The sequence below is a fragment of the Schistocerca nitens genome, chromosome 4 (genome assembly GCF_023898315.1).
Source record: "Schistocerca nitens isolate TAMUIC-IGC-003100 chromosome 4, iqSchNite1.1, whole genome shotgun sequence".
In the NCBI taxonomy this organism is placed as follows: domain Eukaryota; kingdom Metazoa; phylum Arthropoda; class Insecta; order Orthoptera; family Acrididae; genus Schistocerca; species Schistocerca nitens.
This window is the reverse complement of record NC_064617.1, coordinates 845,266,850-845,285,253: the sequence shown is the minus strand read 5'-3', so window position 1 is coordinate 845,285,253 and position 18,404 is coordinate 845,266,850. Positions and strand designations below refer to the sequence as shown.

The 18,404-nt window shown below is 41.1% G+C and overlaps 1 protein-coding gene across 5 annotated transcripts in view; it reads right to left on the bottom strand.

Annotated features, from left to right (window-relative positions):
• The window catches only part of LOC126253280 (CCR4-NOT transcription complex subunit 7), a 111,265-nt gene that overhangs the window by 16,605 nt on the left and 76,256 nt on the right, over positions 1-18,404 (bottom strand). For all 5 annotated transcript variants that reach the window (XM_049954501.1, XM_049954504.1, XM_049954505.1 and 2 more), the window contains 2 exons: positions 15,771-15,885; positions 1,129-1,269 (listed from right to left, as the gene is read on the bottom strand). In XM_049954501.1, coding sequence (XP_049810458.1) covers positions 1,129-1,269; positions 15,771-15,885 — 256 coding nt within the window. The remainder of the gene's footprint in view (positions 1-1,128; positions 1,270-15,770; positions 15,886-18,404) is intronic.

Sequence of the window (18,404 nt, the reverse complement as noted above, 5' to 3'; positions counted from 1 at the left end):
CCATCAAGAACTGCATGGAAATTATTATAAGAATGGTGTTAGCTTCTGTACATGGGCATTAAGACATGATACTCCAGATGTATAATGTATGTTGTTTAAGTCATGAAGCCTCATTTACCAATCATGGTAAACCATCAAAACATGCAGTATTAACCTGTTGAAAATCCTCGTTGGCTACGTCTGGTGCAATGTCAGCATCCATGGAGTGTAAACGTGTGGTGTGGGACAGTGGACCATCAGCTCATATGCCCATTTTTCACAGATGGAACACTGAAGGTGCAGAAGTATCACAGCCTCCAAATAGACAATCTTCCACAGATGCTAGATAACTTTCATCTACAGACTAGAAAAAACCTATGGTACTAACATGATAGCTATCTAGGCCATAGTGCACGAAGTACTACAGCATGTCTCCGCAAAGTGTTTCCAAATTGTTGGATTAGACACGCAGGACCTGTACCTTGGCCACCCCATTCCCCGAATTTGATGCCTGTAGACTTTTTTTCTGGGGGTAAGGCTGAAATACACTGTCTACAAGGACATACAAACTACACCCAATGATATGCAACAACATATTACTGCAGCCTGCTTGGACATATCAGCCAAAAGGCCAACATGTGTGCAGCAGTCATTCCATACCAGACTGGAAGTATGTATTGTTGCTGTCGGTGGTCATTTTGAACCTGTGATTGTCCATTACCTCATTACTGGTCAGAATCCACATGCCTAGTGTGTGCACTTCTGTTGTACTTTAGTGTATATTATCACAGGTATAGCACGGTGTCAGTGTGGGAACTTCTCAAAATACATCATCTCATAAATGACTCCCACTAGAATCCAGCAACAAACACCACTGACACTCTAATTTACTGTACTTTTAGTTTGTTAATGTCAATAGGTATTGTTCCATTTAAAAAGTGTCTGTATGCACAAAAATACACTTTCTAATTATTATTATGATCTGTTTATTGGCTAACAATAAGAGCCCCTGACTATCAATCCATCCTGTGGAAACTGCACATCAAAAGCACTTTCCATTTCTGCAATATCTGTGGTGCAAGTTTTAAATGATTCACCCTCGACACAGCTACAAAAAGGTCTATTCTTAAGTTATCACTTATTGCTTACCTCTCTCATCTTGAAGAATGCCATGCCCGTGAGAAGCGAATCACTTCCAGCTTGGTGCTGTGGTCCTATTCTTTCCAGCTCCAATTGGTCAGCTACCTCTTGAAGGCCTCCCTTCAGATTTTTACAGCTTTTCATGAGGTACTGTGGAAATAAAAAAGAACAAAGATTGGCAATTTGTAGTGTGAATATTGCAGCCACACTCATATTAGAAAATTAAATGGTCATGAAAATTTATGACAAAAGTGAAAAACTTTTGTAGTGTGGGATTATGCTTGCTGAGCTAAAATTATAAGCCATCTTTGTGCAGAAATGATATTATTCAGTCATGGAATTTTTAAATGATGATAAAGCTTTCTCTGTAGAGTAGCATAATAAACTTGTAAAATAATGGTTGTAAATTGAGATTAATTAAGGTTTTTTGACACACTGTATAGGCCTCAATTATTCTTCCAGCTTGGATTTTCCATTGCCTCAATTATATCATTCACATTAATTAATTCCCTGTACACAAAATCATTGTTTTATGTATGTATGTATATAATGAGATAATAAAATTCCTAGTCTCATAAGGTTACATAGCTGAAACATACTGAGGACACATGAGTACACATATACTTATAATCTCACTCAAACTTTTCAAAACAGGGGTACAACCCAAGCAAACTTTTAACTATGTGTAAAATTCAAGACTGTCTAAGAGGATGCACGAGTTGTTCAGCTCAAATTTTGAACTCTTCATAGTGCAACGTATGCAGAAATCTGAAGAAAAATTATTAGAGCAAACCATTACCATGGATTTTAGATGACTGACCGACTAGTAAATCATTGTATTTTGCTGAAATATAATTCATAAATTACCTTGAATGAAGTTGTACTTTCACTACGCCCAACGCAAAAAAGTTTAACTAGTGCACAATATATGGTGGTAACTAAACAGAACGCTCTGGCCGTCAGCTTATTAATTATTTAGCTGGGTTACATTTTTAAGCTCTGGTCATCAGCTTATTAACTGTTTAGCTGGGTTACATTTTTCATACATCTGCACAATTTATAAGAATGGTTTGAACTGAATCAGGTTAGAGCAATGGCTCCCAAACCTTCCAAGACCATTAAGCTTGAATGAAATCACACCAGGCAATACAAGCTTTACTACCTAACAAACATCGAGATCTAAAAAAACAAACCTCTATTTCAAAATAATGAAAGATAAGTAATACATAGCTGTTTGCTGAACAAATGAAGCCCATACATTTTGCAGGGGTGTTTAAACGAGAAATAATGATTCAGTAAGAAAGTTTTGAAACTTTCTTTTTTTTTCCACAAAGAGTCAACCAATGCACATCCAAATTCATTCTGTTTCTCACTTTCATCATCATTGCTACACCACTCAATAATGCCCTTTCACAATGGAAAGTTTTAACAAACTGAATCAAAATTTATCAAAGTTCTCCTGATAATAATGGATTCTTGCCACTAACCTTTCAGTAAAATTATACAATTCTGGTGGTATGAAAGTATGTATATTTTTTCAGTTTGTTGTCTTCACTGAAGTCTCAGGAATTGCACTTTTTCCTACCCAAAAATATTTTCTCATTCACTCGAAATAGTTCTTGGAGGACCCAAGCATTTGCTTTTCAACTTTCCACATCAGAAAAATAGATGCTAGGAAGTCATTAATAATGTCCAGTGCTGAATACTAGGGTGGATGTATGGGGGTACATTTGGTACACTAAACATATTTTTCAAAACCAAACTACCATAATATCTGAAACAGGCTTTTCAGAGTGTATTTTGACTTATGGCAGTGGGAAGTGAACTTTTAATGTGATGAACTGCTTAAAAACAAAATTGCGGAGTAAGTAATGAACTGAGGCATGTTGGGAATCTCTAAAGAATCAGGAGACAGACTGCAGTGGAACACACAATTATGGCCACAGAGGAAATGAAATGGAGGTGAGACAGTAGCTCAAAATTAAGCATGGACTTCAATGTAAGACACTTAATAGTTTCCACCACCAAACTCACTCTCAAAGTCTGGTAGAAAATGCAAATGTATTTTTGTCAGACCATCAAACTTGATTCTTTAAATGATCACACTCGTGTGTATAAAACAGCTTCAAACTTCTGATTAAAAATATCTGACGCCAAGTATGTAAGCACAGAAAAGTTTAGAAAGAGTTTGAAATTATGTATAAAGCTTGTTGTAAGTAAATAAGTGTTCTGATTCTCAAATATTAGATGAATATAGGCCGGTAGTTTTGAAGTGGTGAGTTATGCTGCCTCAAGACATGCATATGTTTTCCAACTGTAATACTTGTATTACAGTGTTAAACCTTTAACATAAGATTATACCTCTCAATGAGTAGATTACGGCAGCTTTTTAATTTTTTTTAAACCCAGTCAATAAATATATGAAATTCTAGAAAATCAAATCTTTGCTACCCCATGGAAGCGGTTAGATATACAACCTGCAACTGTGGCAACGTTACCAATGACTGTGCCACTAAAGCCGAGTTACTACATATGGTTTTCTGACATTCCTTCACTGAAAAAGATGCAGTAAATATTTCAGAAATCTGATCAAGAATTGCTGCCAGCATGAGTAACTTAAAAGTATCATCAGTGTAGCAAAGCTACTTGTGTCATTTCCAGTCCCAACTGTATACCTGTTAGGTTTCTTTTGGAGTACACAATAGCACCATTTTTAGCAATCACAAACAGCTGCATATCTTAAGCCTGGAAAGTTGTACAGGTCACAGCAATAGCCGTACACAAGACAGGAAAAAGAAGTAATCCACTTAATTATAGGCCCATTAGTAGTAACTCCGATTTGTAGTAGGCTTTTGGAACACAAACAGTGTTCAAGCTTAACACAATACCTCAAAGAAAAAACATGCATTAAGACAATAATATCCTTATGAAATGCAACTGGCTATTTTTTTTTTCACACAAAGTAATAAGTGCTATTGAAGAGGCTCTCAAGTTGATTCCAGATTTCTAGAGGGCTTCTGAAAGCTATCACACAAGCAGCTTCTAATTAAATTGTGTAGCTATGGAGTATAGACTCACTTGTGCAATTGGATTCATCATTTCCTGTAAGATAGGTTGCAGTTCACAGTCATTGATGGCAAGTCACTGAATGGAAGTGATATATGCCATTCGCCAAGGAAGAGTTTTAGACCTTCTGCTGTTTCTAATCTATACAAACGATTTAGGTGGCAATCTGAGCAGCTATATATGACTGTAGTATCTGTTCCCGAAAGAACAGTTACCGTTGATAACCATGAAGCTTTGCTAGAAATGAAATGATAATTAAATGGACACCCTAGCTGCAAACAGGAGTTCATATACTTCATTGGGGACATGTTGAAAATGTGTGCCCCGACTGGGACTCGAACCTGAGATCTCCTGCTTATATGACAGACACTCTATCCATCTGAGTCACCAAGGGCACAGAGGATAGTGCGCCTGAGTCCCGGTCAGGGTACACATTTTCAACATGTCCCCAAAGAAGTATATGAACGCCTGTTTGCAGCTAGGGTGTCCATTTAATTATCATTTCAAATCTAAGCACCCTTCTTAGATTGTTTGCAGATGCCTGTTGCTTACTGTCTAGTGAAGCTGTAAGCACATTGTAGTATCAATGCCTATCCCGCAAGCCTATATCAGTAGTCGCCTCTCTGGCAGGCAGAGTGTGAGACTGTAGAGGAGTCGTGGTTTAGTTTCCATGGTGCACATATCACACAGTGTCGACACCATGGCTGCATAACGCAGTTTACAGTAATTTTGCCAAAGTACTTAAAATTATTGCCATGGAAGTTGTGTACATAATACCAGTGCTGACAGTTCAGTACTGGTGATTTATTTGAGAGTGATAATTCTGAAATTTTATGTCATGTCGCAAGAACAACTATCAACCCAATCGACCATGTCACTTTGGTTACAGGACAAGTAACGTGTTCTGGACAATTATCCATGTGAGAAAAATCGGTGGTCTGACCAAATGTCATAAACACAGGCATTCTTTGTTCGGATATCATAAAACCAATTTTTCAAACAAGTATGTCGCGATCGATCACACATATACTCACGAGAATAATTAGTAATGCCACTAGAATGGACCAACTATTCTTACAAATTTGGTAAATCTAGATGGCTACATCTTTAAAGACAAGACAGATGTAATAGGTGAGGGGGTGGAGTAGTGGTATACATATGCTCCACTTTATCACCTATGTGCTGTAAATATCTAACAATAAAGAAGATAAACAAGTGGAATATGTCATCAATTCTTTAACAGAAAATGCCTGATGTGCGTCCTCTACACACCTCCTACAGTATGCGGGTTTGCGTGTTTCAAAACTGCTATTTCAAATCTCGAACTGACATATGAGCAAATAATTATAGCTGGTGAAACTAACAAATTTTCTATGCAACTGTCCTTCCAGGGTGAAATTTAAGTGGATGGTTTCTTCTTCAAACAAATTGCCCCTCCAGCTTGCTCCTACCCATCATAGAAGCAGTAGTCACACTCTAATAGATATATTTGCAACGAAATCCCCAGAGAGAGAAATTCAACAAAATCCCCACACATAATTTCATACCTCTCAAATACCTACACTTGTCATTTATTCCCATGACATAATTTTCATGACACACTCACTAGAATGTTCCAGAAAGAAGCTGCAACTAACTACGTATCGAGACTTCAAATGCACTAATTTACTTGAACTTGCAACTGAGACGCAAGAAAAAGTTTGGAGACAACATCAATTTCATTCTCAGATGCAAAAAAAGGAAAGAAAGAAAGAAAATCATGGATTTACTAACAAACTTACTCAACTATATGACAAATATGCTCCCCTAAAGACCAGAAAGTGAGAAGGGAAACCTGCATCTTGGCTAAATGGAGACCTGAAACAGTTCATGAATCTCAGACACTGCACATCAGGCATACAAACTGTGACCCGCACTTTCAACTCGTATTGCTTACAAGCAGAAGCAGAACAGTCGGTCAAGCAGTGAGAAACGGAAAACTCAGGCATAGCAATACATTAACTGACAACAGAAATAAAATAGCTGTCCTTCAGACAAACCTGCATGGCCTTGGTATAGACAAAGTAAAAGATGCAGCCGATTCCATAGTCCCAGCCAATAAACAGAACCAATACTTCATTTTACCTACAACCACAACTGAATCAAAAATGAAACAGACTCCTTGATTACTTCATGGTGGTAAGTGACTGAAGTCACATTAAATTCTATCTAAATGATGTTACTTGCAAAATACCATAAAAAAAGCCATCATGCAAACCAGATCAGAATCAACTGGACACGATGGTATAAAGTCCAAAAAAATGGCTCTGAGCACTATGGGACTTAACATCTGTGGTCATCAGTCCCCTAGAACTCAGCACTACTTAAACCTAACTAACCTAAGGACATAACACACATCCATGACCGAGGCAGGATTCGAACCTGCGACCGTAGCAGTCACGCGGTTCCAGACTGAAGCGCCTAGAACCGCACGGCCACACCGGCCGGCGTATAAAGTCCAAATGAAGCTTTTGTTCAGCTGCTATTACCTGCTATTATCTTCAACCACATGGACAACAGATCTTTCCCCTGAGGCCTGGAAACAGGGACTAGTTAAGCCCTTACCTAAAAAAGACATTGCTACAGCACTCTGATTACTGACCTATTCACATTCTTCCCACACTGTCCAAGTCCTCAGAATATATAGTCCATGATCAGCTAACAACTACTCAATTACAAACAACCTACTAGATGAATACTGATCAGGTTCCTGTAAACATCGCAGCACAACATCTGTATTAATAAAGGTGACAGATGACCTGAAGCTTGCTATGGACGTGCAAGAGGCGACTATCATGTGCTCCTTAAGACTTCAGCACAGCCTCTGATAGTAAGTTCAACTTTTTACTTGCCAAAATTAACAGCCTAAATTTCTCACCAAGTGGAGTGCGCTGGTTTTGTTCATACTTGACTTACCACCAGCAATGCATCATGTCCAGCACAATGGAGGCAGGTTGTACCAGCTATCCCATGTTCAGTATTACATCCTATACTCTTTTCACTGCATGTATATGATGTGTCATCAGTATTGTCCTACTGCAAATACCACATGTATGCTTATGACCTCCAGCTGCATGTAAGTGCAAAACCAATGAACCTGAAGACAGCTATCACAGATCTCGGTACCGACTTGTATGCACTATAAAAATGGGTGCAGGATGTAGTGTTAAACCTCAACCCATCCAGAAGCCAAGCAGAACTGGTTGGTCATTCTGGGCTCATTAGCCAAAAATATCAGAAATCCCTACCATTTTTAAGCCAAAAGGTATAGGAGTTCTCCCGAAAAGAGTATAGGAGTAATAATAGATGAAAATCTAAATTGGACTGAGCATGTAACTGCAGTGTGCAAGAAGGCATCAGCACCTATCCATTCCCTCCAAAATTATAAAGCTCTTCACTCTTGACCTGAAGAAGGAACTTGTACAAACACTTATACTTCCAATTACTGACTACTGCAATGTTATCCTGCAAGGCCTTTCTCAGGAAAGCTCTGGGTATCTGGAACTGGTTATGAATGCCTGTTTTCAATGTATCTGTGATGTTTGACTCTCCGATCACATTTCACTATCCTGGCAGCGTGCAAAAAGGCATCACCTGACTTCTCTACTATCTTTTGTTTTTATTTCTGTTTTCGGGCATAAAAACAACTAGGGTCATACACGTCAATGTCAAAAGCTGTAAAACATGAAGACAAAGAGAGGAGTTAAAAAAGACTACACATCAATCCCAATCGATGGAAGATAAGGCAGCTAAAAACAGGGACTTGGTGAAAGTTCTATAAAATACACCATAGAGAAACAGAGGTCCAAAACTAAAAATGAAATGGCTTTCGCCATATTGCTACAATGGATAAAAAGTAAAGTGCATTCGACAGCCCACATGCCATTCGCTAAAATGCCCAACAACTCAAATGGCAAACACAAACAGGAATGTAAGCAGTTAAAAAAAGTGCATTCCGTCAGAAAATGGCGGAAAATTAAAAGTTGGGCGCAATGTGCACAAAGTGGTGGGGGAGCTACATTTAATAATAATGGCAACGGCTAAAACAATGGTGCCCAGTACGCAACCTAGTTACAATGTCCTCCTCGCAGCGGGGCAGCCTAGAGGTGGTTGTCCAAGTTCGTGGGAGGGCTTAATAACCTGGAACTTGTTCCCATGAAGGGAGGACCAGTGGTGATGCCAATGCAACACCACCTGCTGACAGACGCTAACACAGACATTATCGGAGGGAATGTAAGAACTAGCGAGCTGTGGTGCGAGGATTGCAGCCTTGGCAGGTGCATGAGCGGCCTCTTTTACTGTTAGACCGAAGTGACCAGGAACCCACATGAACAACACAGTAGCTTCATTAAGAGTAAACAAGTGACAGCTTTCCTGGACCCGTTGCACTAAGGGATGGATGGTGTACAGTACACAGATGCTTTGAAGGGCACAGAGAGTCTGAGTAGATGACACAATTGAAAAGTCTGTGTCACCAGATGCACTATGTCGCCTGTTACAGGGCGAAGAGCTCTGCCCTGGAAAGTTGCACGGATGCGAAGTTTAGCTGCCGGAGCAAGAGCCGAAAGCGAACTCCAGGAGGTAACAGAGAAGAGGGACGCGCCCCATACTGGCGATCAAAGAAGTCATCGAAAAATGAGGCATAAGATGGATGGCTATGCATGGCAAGCAAATGGCATGTACATCTGCTAAGGTGAAAGTCACGGCGGTAGGACAGCGGTAGTTCAGCAGCTTCTGCATATAGACTCTCAACTGGGCTATTGTACAAGCCACTAGTGGCCAAACAGATGCCATGATAGTGGATAGTATTGAGACAGTGTAAGAGGGACAGACGTGCAGATGCATAAACGAAACATCCATAGTCACATTTCGAACGGACAAGGGACCAGTACAAATGGAGGAGGGTGGTGCGATCTGCACCCCTGCACCCCAGGAAGTACCATGGAGGACACACAGGACACTTTAGGGACTGCATACAGCAGGCTGCCATGTAAGACATGTGGGAGGACCAAAAACATTTCTTATTGAGTATAAACCCCAGAAATTTCGTAGTTTCAATGAACGGAAGAGCAACAGGCCCAAGATGTAAAGACAGCGGAAGAAACCAATTGTGCTGCCGGAAATTCATACACACGGTTTTGTCAATGGAAAAACGAAAGCCGCTGTCAATGTTCCATGAGTAGAAGATGATCAATACATTGCTGAAGATTCTGCTCATCGAGACAAGTCTGTGGAGAACTGAAATAGATGGCAATTTCGTCAACAAAAAGGTGCGGGAGATGCCCAGCAGAAGAGAGGCCATTACAGGGTTAATGGTGATAGCTAAGAGGTTGAAGCTCACTCAGGATGGAACCCCAAGGCCTGCCGTTTTCCTGGATAATGGTGTCTGACAATGCAGAATCCATACATATCTTGAAAACTCGGTCTATTAAAAATTGCTACAGGAAACGGGGCAGCCAGCCATAGAAGCCCCACATGTAGAGAGTATGGAGAATACCAGTCATCCAGCAGGTATTTTAGGCTTTCTCCAAATTGAAAAACATGGCCACAGTCTGGGATTTCTGCAGAAAACCATTCATGACATGGGTGGACAAAGTGACAAGATGATCAACTTCAGAATGGCAAACTCGAAATCTGCACTGTGACGTGGTTATTAAATTGCGAGACTCAAGCCACCATACCTGCCGGGCATGAATTGTACATTCCGTCAACTTGCAAACACAGCTGGTCAGAGAAATGGGGCGGTAGAAGGAAGGTGTTTGTTCTTACCGGGCTTAGGTATGGGTACGACACTGGCTTCACACCAGCATTTTGGAAATGTGCCCTCTGCCCAGATGTGGTTGTATGTATTAAGCAGGAGTGCTTGTCCGCAAGAGAAACATGCTGCAACATCTGAATGTTAACAGCGTCCGGCCCTAGGGCGGAGAATCAGGATGGAGTGAGAGAATGATCTAGCTCCCTCATAGTAAAGGCGGCATTGTAGCACAACATTCTAAGAGAAGAGAAGGGTATCGCCCAAGCTGTCTCTGCTCATTTCCGGTGGAGGAAGTCAGGGTGATACAGGGAGGAGCTCGAAATCTCCACAAAATGGTGGCCCGAAGTGTTGGAGATAGCAATAGGGTCCACTTTGACATCATCTGCTACAGTCAGGCCGAAAATTGGGAAATGGCTCGGTGGATGGCTCAGGTGACTGAAGAGGCAGCGGTAAGTTAAAAAAGCTAGTGAATGAAATCCAGCTAGCTTTATTGCTATCCCAAAGAACATGATGACACTGTCCATGCATCTGTTTATAATGAATGCACTTTGCCATCCTAGACTGTTAAAAAAGCGGAAAGCATGTCTCCATGCGTGAACTGCATCACGGTCCACCTCAGTCCACGGAGTCTGGGTAGGAGTCAGCAAACGGATAGCACACGGGAAATGGTGGCTCAAATATGTGTCACAGAGAATGGACCACTTGAGTCAATGGGCAAGCCGGGCAGTGCACAACGATAGGTCCAAATGGGAATAGGTGTGCGAGGAGCCTGAAAGGAACTTGGGTGCTCCTGTGTTACGGCACAAGAGGTTAACTTGATTAACAAGGTCAGCCAAGAGAGCACCCCTCAGGCAGGTTCTGGGAGAACCCCAAAGGGGATGGTGCACATAGTCACCGAGCAGCAGAAAGGGGCGAGGTAGCTGCCCAATAAGCTGGAGGAAATCTGCCCTGGTGACACTGAATGATGGAGGGATGTAAACAGTACAAAGGGAAATGGTCAAGTGAGGAAGGAAAAGGTCAAGTGAGGAAGGAAAAGGTCAAGTGAGGAAGGAAAAGGTCAAGTGAGGAAGGAAAAGGTCAAGTGAGGAAGGAAAAGGTCAAGTGAGGAAGGAAAAGGTCAAGTGAGGAAGGAAAAGGTCAAGTGAGGAAGGAAAAGGTCAAGTGAGGAAGGAAAAGGTCAAGTGAGGAAGGAAAAGGTCAAGTGACGAAGGAAAAGGTCAAGTGACGAAGGAAAAGGTCAAGTGACGAAGGAAAAGGTCAAGTGACGAAGGAAAAGGTCAAGTGACGAAGGAAAAGGTCAAGTGACGAAGGAAAAGGTCAAGTGACGAAGGAAAAGGTCAAGTGACGAAGGAAAAGGTCAAGTGACGAAGGAAAAGGTCAAGTGACGAAGGAAAAGGTCAAGTGACGAAGGAAAAGGTCAAGTGACGAAGGAAAAGGTCAAGTGACGAAGGAAAAGGTCAAGTGAGGAAGGAAAAGGTCAAGTGAGGAAGGAAAAGGTCAAGTGAGGAAGGAAAAGGTCAAGTGAGGAAGGAAAAGGTCAAGTGAGGAAGGAAAAGGTGAACTGCAACAGCTTGAAGACGGGTGGTCAAGGAGATGGGTTGACTATGAACGTCATCCCATATGAGCAGCTTGACTCCCCCATGAGATGAAGTGCCAACCTTGTTGGGAAGGTCAAAATGGACCAGGAAGAAATGTGGAATCTCAAAACGATCGTGAGGATGCAATTTTGTTTCCTGAATGCAGAGAACAAGTGGATGCTGCAGTTCGAAAAGCAGCCATAAATCCTCTTTGATGGATTGAAGGCCGCGAACATTCCATTGGAGGAGTGTCATGATGAGGAAAAAATGATGGGGTGTCACCTCGGCGGCTGCCGAGTGCTAGCCTGCGAAGACTCAGTGCCACAGGGCACAGAGGTAGGAGGATCCTGCTCCATGACATCCACAGGAGCATCAGCTTTCTTCTGCTGTCGGCCTATGGAGTCCAACACAGAAAAATGGTCATTGGTGAGCATCGGCAACGTAGAGGCTGTCGAAGATCTTTGAGTCAGTGAACGAGATGGCTATATGCCTTTGTTTGACTTCTTCAAGCCTTTCTGGTTACCGGAGGAAGACTCAGGTGATGGACGGCTGTCTTTGCTGGAGCATTCCTTCTGTCCTTTCCAGCCTGCTGGTTGTGTAGCTGATGACTTCGTCCCATGAGGCGAGAGTTCAATGGCTTCTTGTACAGCTGGATGAGGAGACGGTGATACCATGACACTGGGTGATTTCACAACCTCAGAGCTGAATTTGAGGAGGTTGCATGTCTGCATGGCCATGTCCTTTATGGACCGAGATGCAGCATTACCCAGATCCCCTGGACAGCCATCTCATCGATATACATGGGACCATCTTGAGAGGAGGCAGCTTGGTCACCATTGTAGTTCATACAGTGGGGAGAAGGAGGCGGACAATCGCCCTCGTACGCATCCCTACCACAGGTTACACATTTGGCCGGGTGTCGACAAGATATTCGAGTGGAGTCTAAACGATAACACTGGTAGCAGCACATCGGGTTCGGAATGTACGGTCAGATTGTGCTAACTTCATAGCCTGCTTTGATCTTGAATGGAAGCATCACTCTCTCAAAGGTGAGAAAAAGAGTGCATGTGGGCACTAAGGAGGCATCTATCTTTCTCATCACCTGACGGATGCCAATGACACCCTGATCAGAGATGTACATTTGGATTTCGGTCTTGGTCACACTGTCGGGCAGCCTTGTGTAAATAACACCACAGGAAGAATTCAGAGTTCTATGGGCCTTGATACAAAACAGGATAGCTGTGGAGAAGCAAAGCAGCAAGCAGCTGTTATGCTTGAGAATCAGAAGCAGTATCCAAAAACAAAGTGTTATTGAGTAAACAAGAGCAGGATTTCACAGGGCCGGCAATTGCATCAATACCTTTATGAACTAGAAACGGATTTACTGTCCTCAGCATGTGAAACCATGAGGAACTGTGGTGCAGCTGGGAGGGTCTTTGAATCAGGAGCTTCATTCCATTTATGTTTGGTAGATGTGGACTGCAAAGATGATGACTGCCTCATTGCTAGAAAATCCCCCATGATCACCAGCGTCTCCAATGGCACGCTCCTTCCAACTGGGGGCCCCTTCAGAAGGGTTCGCACCCACCTTCGGTGATTGTTCACACCTCCCAAACACCTGACAGAGGGACCAACCAGCAAATTGGGAAGGTAACAGTTCAGGCAATCATCCCTCCCTGGGCCTGGCCTGTACCGAGGGGTACATGTGAACCCTAACTGTCAAACTGGGGCTGGGAATTACACATTACTCAGTCGCCTGTTATGCATCAGACGCATGGACCGGCCTTCAGGAGCGCACAGGGAGAAAGAAGAAAAAAAAAAAAGGAGCCTCAAACGCCAAAGCAGAGGAAGGACAGGAGAAGGTGAATGAAGAAAGAAAAAATGAACGAAAAATGGTGGTGAGACAGTTCTTATGTCAGCTATGGGCAATGCGGAAAATTCCCAAAAACACCCCAGACATGTTCCCCAAGGGACGGGAAAAAGAATAGCAGGAGGATAAAGATGCAGCACCGAAGGTAAAAGATGCTGCAAAGGCTGGGGCCCCTTTGTCAAAGGCCATTGGCTGAAAGCTTTAAGTGTGAAAATCTTTTTGTTGTGCCTATCTGCAACTCAACATCTCCGCTATATAGTGAGCAGCAACTTTCCTCCTCATAATACTGTTACATACCATCCTGGATTTTCCATTGTTTGTTTATTTCTTAATTAACTCTGATTTAAAAAAGGTATTGTATGTGTGAAACCCTGGTCCGATGTAAAAGATGGCCATAATAAGATCATGTTAAACACATAAATAAATAAATAATACTAATTCCAAGAACTGCATCACACATCTAATCATATAACAGCCTGCTGGAGCAGTTGATTACATGTGTTTATGCTCCAAGTGTCTGGACTGGGTGCTCAACATCAACGACAACGAACGTCAGGACATTGCAACGGACTTCATCGCCACAGTGCCAATAATTGATCATGTCAATCAATTGATAATATTAGTTGCAAACCATGCAGCCCAAATTTAAAGTGTTTGATTAACTGAAAATATCTGGATCTCTTCAAATAATGTTGGATCTCACTGTGTGATTGTCTCCCCATCCTATTAACTGATAAACATTACAGGGATAAATAGTGAACTTATTTCTGATTGTTGTGTGATGTCAGACACACTGTGCACCCAAGGACCAAAGAGCTTGGATTGCAGTGGTATTACTTGTCTCAGTGATGTGCAAAGCACTTGTATTGAGAAGTGATTCTACTGTTTCATGCTACATCATCTGCAACATGGATGGCAAGCAACTGTAAGACACCCACTACAGTAATTCACCGAATGGCCAGTTGATGTTACTGCTGCATATCAACACAGCAACACCTGGAAGTTGTGGGTGTCAATGCCACACTCACCACTGAACAGACAGCATTCTCACCTCTCACGCAATTAAAGCACCGGAGTGTAACTAACTGGCAATACAGACTTTGATCAGATAACTTCAATAAATGCAAACAGTAATCAACATATGTAGCGACGGCTACTTATAATACTGATATTATACCTTGGCACTTAATAATATAAATGTCATTGCCCGGTCTTCCCACAGTAGCTCCTGCTAATTTATTAATGCAGTGCCAAATCAGAACTGAACCTACTGTGTAAATGAAGTTTATTCTTGTTTTATTACATTGTAAGTCTGATGTGCTTCTCAGCACTGATTACAGTGTTGAATTGAATATGCTGTTGCAAATTGAATTATTATTCTGTTTTGTGAACTGTAGGAAAAAGTTACTGCGATGCAGTTTTCCAGCTATATGTTTCTGCTCATGTGACATGTGTTAAGTTGAGGATATCAGATAATGAGATCAATGCACATGCAATGACTACGGATGTACATATGGGCTCATCAGGCGTAAATGATCTGATAGAGGTAAGAAATGAAGCATGGATTAGTGAGATGTTGAAAGATTCTGAAATAGGTGACCGTAGTTTGTCAGTAGACGAGTAAAAATATAAAAAAATGTGTAGCCTTGTCTTGTTGATATAAACAAATGATGCCATTATCAGCTATTTGTAACTCATTCAATATCATGGGAATCAAACTTTTGTCCAATAAGGAAAGCAGAATTGCTGGCAATGTAACACGGCACACAATGAACTATAACAGTTTCTTACATATTCTAAGAAGTTATCTTCACTATTTTTCTATATAAAACCTAATAACAACTGGAAGCACACTATTTATCCCTTCTCACACATTTGAATGGTGAGCTGTAGTCAAAAGTACATGGCTGCAATGTTAACAGGTGAAATTTTTCAACATGGTTGCACCAGTTCGAGCTCTGATTGTTGCTAGGTCAACACTGCACGACAGTCAAAACAGTATTAAATACTGTTTCAACTACCTTACTCTCCTAATTGGACTTTATTGGTCTTTTTTGCACTCTCCAAAATACTCCTGGCTTGGGAATATTACTTCTCAAATAACTAAAAAAAAATTACTAACAAAGATTTATGCACATATTATAAACATCTGAATCTAATAATACATAAATCTTCATATTAATTATTGGTGTAAAATCTTCGTGAATAATTTATTACAGTGCTCATTTATCACTCAACATACAAAGTACGATCAAAACAAAATATAACATAGCAGAGTCTCCAAGTTATTAGCAATAAAGCATTACTGGCAAGAAAATATTACTCATAAGAACCTATAAATTACCTTGACGTCATATACTGTTGGAAAATACAGCCTCAGAAGATCAAAAAAGTCACTCTCTTCATGAGGTAGGTTCTGATCTGTAAGCAGTTTTAAGAGGTAGCCAAAATCATACCCACTGTGGACAAAAAAGAAATAGCAAAAATGAGACTCACAACAGATACATGTTTCTTACATTAAAAAGTCAATTGTGTCACAAATATTAGTTCTGTAAATATCAAAACAATTCATTTCAAAACTCTTGCAAGATACCAAAGCATGTATCAGGTGCTAGAATACTAAACACAAGGTGCATTCAAAAAGAAACGAGCAAGAGGCTGTAAAATGAGAACTTCTAAGGGGATCCTAATGCCATTGCTTAAGGAGGAAGATGGGGTCCCCTGTAAGTGTTCTGAGGCCTGAACCTCACTGCTAGAGGGACAAGGGCCACATCCACTTCATGACAGAATGAGCACATGCACACAACAACTGTCTACTGCACTCAGTAGTACTGAAAACATTGAAACGGAGGCATCAAAAGAAGTGCAGAGGGATTAGTGTGTTTCTTGATACGGAAAGTTCCTTACAGCAGAAAAGAAAATTCATCAAAGAATGGCAGAAGCGTATGAAACACATTGCATCTTCACTGCAAGGATCAAGGCATGGCGTAAGTGATTCAAGAAAGGATGGATGTCGTTGACCAATGATTGACAATCTGGAACACCAAACTGCATTACCAATATCATTGTCCGCAAATTGGAAGCCCTCATTATTTAAGACTGGTGAGTTACAGTAACAACCATTGCCCTATAGGTCAGATTGAGCACCAAAATTATGATGGGCACTTGTGCCATTCTTCAATTAATATTGTGTTCCCGTCACTTTTTCACTGTAAAGAAATGCTCTGTGCACCTTTGCTCTTCTTTTGAAGCATCTGTTTCTCTGTTTTCAGTACTACTAAGTGCAGTGGACAGTCAACAAGTGCACATGTTCACTCTGTTGTCATGTAAGTAATGCACCCATGTCCCTATAGAGGCGAGCCTGGGGCCTCTGTGCTCTTATAGGTACCTCAGCTTCTTCCATAAGCAACAATATTACTATCACTTCTGTGGTTTTCATTTTAGAACCTCTAGCTCATTTCTTTTTGAATGCACCTAATGTATTTCAAAAGAATATTTTAGCATACTGAATTATGCTTCCAGCAACATCTGAGGTACAATTGAAATTCAATATGAAAAGTGCCCATCATTTAGAGATGCATAGTGACACTGCATATCACTTGTCACAAAAATCAAACCATGAAGAGTAAACAGAATCAGATGCAACATACGAAGTGACACAAGTGGATTCTGCTCTATCACTGACCAATTTAGGGCACAGGTTGTAGGTGCAGCTCATAACAAGATATAATGGTATGTCTTTGGATCACTGACTTTGCAGTTAAGTACCAGACTAGAAATATAAAGGTCCACATTCATTCAATACTAAATTAGTAGAGGGTAATAACCTGTAGATGTGAGCAATGGAAAGTTAAGCTATGGTTCAAAACAATGTTTAACTGTAGGTCTCTCATAACTGGTTGGCGAAATAAAATGATAATGACCATGTTGTTGATGATGATGATGATAATGACTGTAGGGTGCTCAATAGCATGTTCATCAGCATTCTTGATGAACATAAATTAATGCCACACAATGTCAATGTCAGTGAGTGCACAAAGAGCTGCCTGTGGGCCAGATATTCGGGATGAGTCAAACCCTGCCACCCCCCCCCCCCCCGCCCCTTTCCTCTCTTCCTCCTCCTCCTCTCAGTTTCTACCAATGGCAACACTACCCAACAAAATACTGTCTCGGGCAGAAAATTACTCTGAACAAATGGACCTAAAATGCATAAGAGGTTACTTTCTAGATAAAATAATTAATATACTAAACAAACAATAAAAATATGTGGGGCTGCGTATCACTATGAGTGCTCAAGTACACACTGCCACAGTTTAAAACATTATGGGAGTCTCTAAAACAAAATGTGAAAACATGACATAAAATTAGTAACATAAAAACACCAACTCTTCCTAATGTACATCTGTCTCACTGACCTCCAATACAAAAATATGGGAAGGAGTCAAACAAGCATTAAAATCTACTTGCAAACTACTTAAGGATGAGTCACGATTCCTCAAACGATCTTGGATTGTCTTAGTGACTGGGTGGCTAATTTAAATTTCCAAAGTTTATTTACCCTCTTGCATGTACCCATGACTGTCTGGATGAAGATAGCAGTCACGTGTACATTAGGTGCGCTTGTTTGTGTGAATGTGTGTCTTTTCTTGTCTGAAGAAAGCTTTGGCCGAAAGCTCAGTGTGTAACAGTCTTTTTGTTGTGCCTGTCTGCAATTCAACCTGTCGTCTTCACACTGAGCAGCACTCTATCCTTTTCGTATTATTTGTGTCGTTCTCACTAGTGACATAACTGGCCGCAGGGACATCTAGTGTGATGTCCTTGAATTTTTGACATATATTAGTATTGCTGTGCTTACAGCCACATCACAGTTAATTCTAATGCGCCCCACTTCTCAACAGAAATGCACCTCTTTACCTTGCTTCTGCAGAGAAAACAGGGTACCCTGGATGTTCTGTACGAGATTCTCTGGATTCTCTGC